Source organism: Engraulis encrasicolus, chromosome 23, assembly GCF_034702125.1.
Source record: "Engraulis encrasicolus isolate BLACKSEA-1 chromosome 23, IST_EnEncr_1.0, whole genome shotgun sequence".
In the NCBI taxonomy this organism is placed as follows: Eukaryota; Metazoa; Chordata; class Actinopteri; order Clupeiformes; family Engraulidae; genus Engraulis; species Engraulis encrasicolus.
Genome location: NC_085879.1, coordinates 48,228,760 through 48,238,759, shown reverse-complemented (window position 1 = coordinate 48,238,759; position 10,000 = coordinate 48,228,760). Strand labels below are relative to the sequence as shown.

The window sequence follows — 10,000 nt, the reverse complement described above, 5'->3', positions numbered from 1 at the left end:
GAGAGTAATGAGAGTAATTAAAATGCAAAAATAAAATAAAGAAAAAAAGTACAATAAAAATAAATGTTTTAAAATAACAAAAAGAAGTAGAATGCAAATTGAAAATAAAATAAAAATGAGGGGGAAAAAAAGACTTTAGACTCAGTGCTGTCGGAGCTCACAACACTGCTGTCCAGCAGGCTGCCATTGTGGTACCTGAGACATAGATAACAGAATAATAGATAATTGATGGAAGTATAATAGCTACGTGTAATGTAATGTAATACGTATAATGTAATGTAATATTAGGCCATATAACTGTAAGGCCCTGTGATATTCTTAGGTCCAAAATGGGTCCCTCCCAGCAGAAAAAGTTTGGGAACCGCTGTCTCACAGCGGAGACAAGAAATGAGGCCATATACGTACCACAGTATTGGTTTTGAGACCCAGTACTGTCATAGTGCAGAGGGCTCCTGTCTAACAGGCTACCACTGTGGCACCCCACAGAGCAGACATGAATTAGGCCATGTTATTACAATGTGTAATAAAGTGGCCTGATTTTAATAGAATGACCTAATTTCAAAGTCAATGGAAGCTCTCCCATTCACATTCTAGACTCTGGAATGTGAATGGGAGGGCTTCCATTCAATTTGAATGGGCTTTCCCAACGTTCGGAAGCAATTATTTCTCAATAGCCACCCACCTGGCTATTACAGTTTTTCTCGATTGTTTACACACAATTTCTGGAATGATGTCTCGAATTCTCAAAACTCTACACACAAATCCAAAAACTCACACACAATAGGCAAAACCACTCACCTCTGAAAAATGGACGCCTTGTCTCAAAACAATATACTCTCCTCTAAAAAGGCAATTTTGTTCTCAAATGATACACACAAGCTATAATTTTACTGTATTGCCCACTGCCCATGGCAACGGGTTTTGTCACTTCAGATTCACGGCATAACCGGGTGAAACGGGTGAAAAACAGGTGAAAGATTACCATAAATCCATACATTGGTTAGTAGCGATATTCACTTCTATGGCTAATGAATGTATTAATTGATCTGAAATATTTAGCAATAATTAATGGACAAGCCGTTTTGGAGTTCGTAATATGTGGGGATGGGGGTCACGAAAATATAGGCCTCCTTAGCAGGGCCGCTGACAGCTTCTGCTGGGCCCTGGACAAAGGTCATCTGAAAGGCCTCCCTACCCAATACATGCAATTTAATGGGGACCCAGTTCTGGGGGCCCCTGTCTCCCTGGGCCCGGGACAACATACCCATTTGTCCCCTCCTGACGTGACGGCGGGCCAAAAGGGGGTCCCGGCCCGGCAGATGAAGTTTGGGAACTGCTGCGGTACTCTATGGAGGCTATATATGAAGAGTTCAGATGCAAAACCCCCTAAGTGCCTTTTCAGAAAATAATCTTAATTCATTTTTATTTAATACAAAGCTGTCAAAATTGCATATTTTCCTATTTTATTTATGTAATATAACTATTTACGTGTATTATCAAGTACATGAATGTAAACCAAACCAACAATGGGGTTCTCTAAAAATATAGAAGTGCAGGTCTTCAGAAATGGAGTTAGGGGGTTTTGCATCTGAACTCCTCATATGCTATCAGACTTGAGGCCCAGAACTGTCGTGGTGCAGAACGCGGCCAGTGTTGCCAGATTGGGCTGTTTGCCGCCCAATAGGGCTGCTTAGAATGGCTGTGTGCGGGTAAAAATGCCATTTTGCAGGAAAACACGCCCAATTTGCCATAGAAATCAATAGAATTGGACAGCATTTTGTGCTTCTAAGCGGGTTTTGACCATTTTTTGGGCTGGAAATCATCAACCTCATCTGGCAACCCTGACCGCAGCTGTCCAACAGGCTGACATTGCGAGGACATGAAATTAGGCCATATGACGTTATTAGGTCAAATAAAAGTAAATGCGTATATTGTAAAGGCCTCCACACACTGCCTCTGACAGCACTGCAGAGCATTATATATATTATATATTATATATTATATATATATATATATATTTATTTTTTTTTTTTCTAACCTTTCTGCCCCTTTTTGATAGGACAGCCGGAGACAGCGTCAGGAAGCGAGAAGGAGAGAGAGAGATGGGGGAGGAATCGAGGAATGTGACCCGAGCCGGAATCAAACCTGGGTTGCTGGCGCAGCCCTGTGTTTTACATCAGTGTTGGATGTGAAATACTACAAAAGACCTAAACCATAAATGTGTAGGTTTCATATATCTTGAGATGTAGCTTATTAAACAAAACTTTCAGATTGTGTGACACTGAATACAAAGAGGTGGATTTAACTGCAGAGCTGTCAGTTGTCGTCCCTGTGAAGGGGTAGAGGCATATATAGTATACTGTATTCATCCCTGTGAAGGGGTTGAGGCATATACGCGTATACTGTATTTATCCCTGTGAAGGGGTAGAGGCATATATAGTATACTGTATTCATCCCTGTGAAGGGGTTGAGGCATATATATGGTGCATTCGCACTTATCCAACGTGAATATTTCTGCTCCCGTTCCTGACAGATGAAGTGGGAGTTTTACAACCATGGCAACCGTCGCGGTTTAGCTGGCTTTAGCGAGGTGTTTTGATATGAGCCAAATGAGCCATAATAGCTATTACTCTGTCATATGTTACATTTATGTTGACACAGTATCATATTATAACACGAAGAATATGTTGAGTTAAAATGGCTGTATTTGGAACAGCTGCACAAAAGAGAAATGGAGTTTCACTATTTATTGACATTTTAAAATAACGGCTCCATGGGGGGCGCCATCATCATCCGACTTCGATTTGTTGAGGTGGGAGTAGTGCGAGTCCCCCCGACTTCGCTAGTTGGATGTCCCACCTCGACAGGCGTTCCAGAGCATTTTTCGTAGTAGGAGGTTGGATAAGTGCGATCTCCTACTAGGATGGTTTGGGACTGGAATGCACCAATAGTATACTGTATTCATCCCTGTGAAGGGGTTGAGGCATATACGCGTATACTGTATTTATCCCTGTGCACTGCCAGGTACGTATAGGCCTATGCAGGGAAGCTGACAGTGAGGGACAAAGGGGACAGTCCAGAGGGAGAGGGGGCCCAGAATTGGGTCCTCATTACATTATATGTATTGGGTGGGGGGCCCTTTCATATGACTTTGTCCTGGGCCCGACCAAAGCTGTCAGCGTTTCTCCGTGGGCCTGTGTATGCATTCATACTGTGCTGACTCTATAATACTGAGATTGCTATAAATCCCCACTCCAGTCTCACAGCTGTGTATCGAGATTCAAGCATACGTATTCAAATAAAATGATCCATTGACTGCAGATGGGAGGTGGGTGGAAGGAGATGTGTAATTCTGATATGCACTCTTACCATCACAGACTTGTATGTGGGCTGTGGTTACAACACGGCATTGAGTAAGAGAATGTACAGTATTTGGAGATACAATATTAGGTCAGTCATGGGTGAGCGGTTAGGGCGTCAGACTTGCATCCCAGAGGTTGCCGGTTGGACTCCCGACCCGCCAGATTGGTGGGGGGAGTAATCAACCAGTGCTCTCCCCCATCCTCCTCCTTGACTGAGGTACCCTGAGCATGGTACCGTCCCACCGCACTGCTCCCCATGGGGCGCCACTGAGGGCTGCCTCCTTGCACGGGTGAGGCATAAATGCAATTTCGTTGTGTGCAGTGTGCAGTGTTCACTTGTGTGCTGTGGAGTGCTGTGTCACAATGACAATGGGAGTTGGAGTTTCCCAATGGGCGTTCACTTTCACTTTTAATATTATACATGGTGTGCAGACATCTTTAGACACTAATCTATTTTTTGCTACTCTTTTCTACTCTGTTTTATCCTATTCTGTTCTGTTTTTTCTATACTATAGTAGGCTATTGGGGGATAGTAACACCTAGTCCTACACATAAGATCGTGTACCGATTTTAGGTATTGTGAACTGCAGACTTGCTTACCAGTAAAATGTAAGTCATTTCTGGTGATTTGTAATGTAAGTACACACACTACTCATCATTGGAAGACAGTGGGTTTACTTTATAATGTTGAAATGTTATAAATGTTTTTGTTGTCAAAATGAAAGCAGAACTCACCACTGGTTCTGGTGATTCAGTATACTTTATAATCAGCGCTCTAAATTAACACCAGACAACCAGCCAAATGCTGGTGAAATTTCAGTTCAGCTGGTAGAAAAGACCAACTTAAGAGCCAATGTGACCCATTAGTAAGTGTGTGTTTGGCTAGTACGATTTACATCTACCAGCCATTTTGGCAGGTGGTGAAAAAACACAATTTATGGCCCTGTTTATAATGTAAGTACACAACTCACCAGTGGAAATCAGTCGATTCTGGTGATACAGTATACTTTATAATGTAAGTACACTACTCAGCACTGAAAATCAGTCGATTCTGGTGATACAGTATACTTTATAATGTAAGTACACTACTCACCATTGTAAATCAGTCGGTTCTGGTGATACTTTATAATGTCTTTTTAATACATACATTTTAAAATGTTATACATGTTTTTGTTGTCAAAATGTAAGTACCCTACGCACCACTGGCAGTTGGTAGGTTCTGGTGCTATACTTTATAATGTAAGTACACTACTGACCATTGGAAATCAGTCGATTCAGGTGATACAGTACTTTATAATGTAAGTACTAAGTAGTGTACACTACTCACCACAGTATACTTTATAATGTAAGTAGTGTACACTACTCACCACAGTATACTTAATAATATAAGTACTGTACTCTACTACTCACCACAGTATACTTAATAATATAAGTACTGTACAATATAAGTACTGTACGCTACTCACCACAGTAGGGCCTATACTTTATAATGTAAGTACTAAGTACTGTACACTACTCACCATTGGAAGTCTGTGGGTTCTGATAATACAGTATAATGTAAGTACTGTACTCTACTCACCATTGGAAGTCTGTGGGTTCTGATAATACTTTATAATGTAAGTACTGGACACTGCTCACCACAGTATACTTTATAATGTAAGTACTAAGTACTGTACTCTACTCACCATTGGAAGTCAGTGGGTTCTGGTACAATACTTTATAATGTAAGTACTAAGTACTGTACTCTACTCACCATTGGAAGTCAGTGGGTTCTGGTAATACTTTATAATGTAAGTACTGTACTCTACTCACCATTGGAAGTCAGTGGGTTCTGGCGCTATACAGTATAATGTAAGTACTAAGTACTCTACTCACCATTGGAAGTCTGTGGGTTCTGATAATACAGTATAATGTAAGTACTGTACTCTACTCACCATTGGAAGTCAGTGGGTTCCGGTGCTCCGCTCACTTTGCAGCAGAAGGCCGTGGTCTGGCCCTCCCTACGGGCCTTCGACTCCGGGTTCTTCATCACGATCGGCTTCTCTGGAACAACAAGTCATCATCATCATCATCATTATCATGTGAGGGATGAGACCCACTCAGCACACAACCTGATCCATCTCCTGCCCTCCGGAAAGAGGTACGGGAGCCTACGGTCCAGAACCACCCGGCTGGCGAATACCTTCATCCACCAGGCCATCAGAATGCTGAACTCCCTCCACCCCCTCCCTATGTCCACATGTCTACATGTTCAATGTTAAATGTTAATGTTAAATGTTAAATGTTAAATGTTGAATGTTATATGTTCTTTTGTACTGTATTTATTATTGACCACTTATTGTTACCAGTCCATCACTGTTACCTGTCCTGTCTTGCACTTTATGTCAGTCTGTAAAATGTCAGTCTTGTATATGTCTATGTCCTGGCATGGTATAGAGAGAAAACGTAATTTCATTTTTCCTTGTATGTCTGTGCATATGAAGAAAGTGACAATAAAAGCTGACTTGACTTGACTTGGTCATCATCATCATTATCATCATTGTCATCACCAAAATCCGTCATCCTCATCATAACCACAATTGCCATAGAGTTCTTCAGCGTTGTCGTCAACTTGTATGCGGCGTTTGGACTTCCGGTTCTATGGCGATTTTTTTACATTGCAACACGCCATAGAGATTCAGGTTTGGCAAAAATATAAGTTGCACGCCAACAACGAACATTAGCGTGTCCCCGAATCCCTTTCTCATTAGTGGAACGGATCGTATCATCATGTTGGTGTATGCACATGTTAAATCATGACGATTATAATTCAATATTGCTAACCCCTTTCTGATCATTAAAACTTCCGAACTACATACTTTCCTTTGGTTGCCATGGGTACAACCCTCCGCACGTACATGACGTTAGATACAGGCGCCGCTTCTGTAGTCGCCAAAAGTTTCCGGGTTTAGCATATGGACGCAACATCGTATTTATGTCGAAGTTTGACACAAAATGATCAACCATGTCATACCTACAGCCTATTTTTAACACCCTCGACAGTTTGCGGGGGTTCGCTAAGCGCGTGCTTGCACTCGGAGCTTATTTGAAACTGGCCCCTATTCATTCCCAATGGAGGCCGGAAGCCGATACGAACCAGGAAGTCCTTAAATGCTAACATGAAAGACTACAATGTACTACATGCTTCCGCGTTACTGAAGAACTCTATTATCATCATCATCATCATCATCATCATCATTCTCCTCCTCCTCCTCTTCATCATTATTTTCCTCCTCATCGTCATCATCATCACCATCATCATCATCATGATCATCATTCACAACAGCAAGAACTAAAAAGAACGGGAAAATAAAACACTCACACAATCCAGTGCCCTGGAAATGTATCCAGTGCCTAGCTGAATGCATTATGTTCAATGATGTGATGTACTGTATGATACTGTGCCGTATTTAACAGTGGTTCTCAACCTTTTTTTGAACAAATGCCCCTTGTCCTCATCATAAGCCTGCCAACGCCCCCTGACCTCATCATAAGCCCCCCCCAACGTCCCCTGACCTCATCATAAGCCTGCCAACGCCCCCTGACCTCATCATAAGCCTGCCAACGCCCCCTGACCTCATCATAAGCTTACTAACGTCCCCCCTTAGTATTAAAAAACAAAACAGACAAATGATGTACAGTAACAGAGTCGTATAAAGCAGAAGTAGAAATACTGTTACAGATGTAATTACAACACACGTGGTATGATTTTACTTGAAAGAAATTAAATAAAGAAGCACTCCTCAGATTTCTTTTTTCAATTTTAATCGCCTCACATCACAGACGTTTCGGGCTTACACCCTTCTTCAGTGTGAAATGGCCATTTCACACTGAAGAAGGGTGTAAGCCCGAAACGTCTGTGATGTGAGGCGATTAAAATTGAAAAAAGAAATCTGAGGAGTGCTTCTTTATTTACTTTCTTTTGAGAATTGAGTTCATTCATTGATTAAGTTAAGCACCCAGTGTAAAAGATAAGAAGACAAGGTGTTGAGCGCGCTTCCTGATCTTTCTATGATTTTACTTGAAACCATCAGGGCTTAATTTGAGGGGGAGCAAGGGGGAGCTAGCTCCGGAACCTCAGACGAAAGCTCCGGAACCTTGGATGGAACCTCAGGGAAATACATCACAGATCTCCTTGCGGGGGGGGGGGGGGGGGGGGGGGGGGGGGGGGGGGTTATGGGGGGGGCTACCCATCCTCTGCACTCCAGGACCTCCCGCTTGACAAATTAAGCACTGGAAACCATGTAATGTCATACCACTAGTGTTGTTAATTACATTTGTTAGAGTAGCCTACTTCATACAACTCCAATATACTGTATATATCGCCACCATGCCTAATACACCCTATAGCAGTGGTTCTTAACCTTTTTTCTTGAAGCACCCCCCAACCTGTTCCCAAGACAAGCCGTGCAGCCCCAACCCAAACGTCTACGCGTGTGTATACGCATTAAAAAATGATTTAAGTGAATAATTACAATGATTCTTGCTTTAGACATTAATCAATACTATAATGACTTTACATTAGGTCCAAAACATGTTTTAATTTGTTCTTGATTTGGCCTACTTATAATATTTGGAAGCAGATCAACACAAACAAAATTCCGTGCACCCCCTGAAATCTCTGGCGCACCCCCAGGGGGTGCCCGCACCCCAGGTTAAGAACCACTGCCCTATAGGACTGCACAATGAGGGGAAATTCACTCTCTGTATAGCAACAGAACATATCAACCAAAGAACACTCTAACACGCACGCACACACACGTACACACGTACAAACACACACACACACACACACACACACACACACACACACACACACACACACACACACACACACACACACACACACACACACACACACACACACACACACACACACACACACACACACACACACACACACTGCCATTCTTTGTCTCTCTCTCTCGCCCACACACACATATTTTAATGTAATAGGCAGACTAGTTAGTGTGACGGATTGCTGTAACCGGAATTGCACACGAATGAAAATTGTTTAACGCCAAAAACTAGGCTATCGCTGATTCATAACTGGAATTAACATGAAATTCGCATTTGACATTGTACATTTAACATTGCGCATTTAACACTGTGCCACCTCCATACCGTATGTGGCAGCCCTGCCTGGGAGTCAGACTGATGTGGCCACACGAAATAAAGACGAGGGATTAATGACCATGTGGCGCTGATCAGGCCCGGATTAGGATGGCACGGGGACCCCTAGGCTACAGGCTGCTGTAGGCCCCTGCGGAGGGCAAATTCTGGGTCTAAATGACATAGACACAACCAGAGCTCTACATTAACACTAGCACAACCAGCCAAATGCTGGTGAAATTTTCTGTGTGGCTGGTAGAAAATATCAGCGTACTACCCACTTTGACCCATTAATGAGTGTGAGTGCAGTGTTTGGCTAGTAAGATCAATATCTACTGGCCATTTATGCTGGTGATGACAATTAGTTTAGAGCCCTGGACACAATAAAGCAGGGGTGTCAAACTCAGGCCCAGGGGCCAAATTTGGCCCGCGGAGCCATTTTATTTGGCCCGCGAGATAATTTCAAATATGTATTACAGTTGGCCCACAACATACACCACAACTGTATAGTGTATGAATATTTGAACATGAAAATTCACATATCACAGGAAAATGAGTGGGCCCAGGCCATTGAAAAAGCTCACAATGAAATGCAACAGAGTATGTGCAGGCACATTTGAACTATGATGGGAATCTGTTCAAACATAAATTTGAACATGAGCAATTTTAGTCAATTTTTGTAAAACATATTGAGTTTGGCCCGCGACTTCAAACCAGATTTTGATTTTGGCCCTCGGTCAATTTGAGTTTGACACCCCTGCAATAAATCATAATCATACTTCGACAATAGGGATGGGGGATAAGGTGCCTGCCAACTGTGGAGGTGAGTATTGGCACTTTTAAAAAACGTACTATTTTATTCAAGCTGGCTCTTCGGGGACACTTTGGGGCCACAGTCCTTACATTGCATGTATTAGGAGGGGGGACCTTTAATATGTCTTTGTCCCTGGGCCCAGCCACAGCTGTCAGAGGCCCTGGACCTCACACGCCACAAGTAAGCGTATGAGATCCAGAATTAACGGCCACGGACTTAATGAGTTTAGAAATTAATACGTTATGAATATAAATTCGTTTGAGCGTTTTGAAACATAATGCAAATAAGATTCCAGCGGCGTCCATTTGTTCCCCCAGCTAAGGCATTCGTCACCTGTCACGCAGGTTAATTTAATCTTTAGGGGATAGGGGGGATAGATTGAGATTCATTTAATTTCTCAACCGTAATTATATGCATATGGACAAGTGAATCATGATTGCTTTATTTTGTTTTATTTTATTATTGGAATTATATGCATATGGACAAATGGATCATGATTATTTTTATTTATTTATTTTTTTAAATGCATTTTTATTTCATGCATATGGACAAATTTACTTTTTACTATATGCTTATGGATTTATTTTTATTTTCTATCATGTATTTGGACGTAATGATGTGTGTATATGAATGAGCGAATAAAGACTTAATTATTTTTATTGTATGATTATAT

The 10,000-nt window shown here is 42.0% G+C and overlaps 1 protein-coding gene across 1 annotated transcript in view; it reads right to left on the bottom strand.

Annotated features, from left to right (window-relative positions):
• The window catches only part of cilp (cartilage intermediate layer protein, nucleotide pyrophosphohydrolase), a 92,437-nt gene that overhangs the window by 26,165 nt on the left and 56,272 nt on the right, over positions 1-10,000 (bottom strand). Inside the window, exon 8 of the mRNA XM_063189507.1 lies at positions 5,297-5,405. Within this exon, the coding sequence (XP_063045577.1) occupies positions 5,297-5,405 (109 nt within the window). The remainder of the gene's footprint in view (positions 1-5,296; positions 5,406-10,000) is intronic.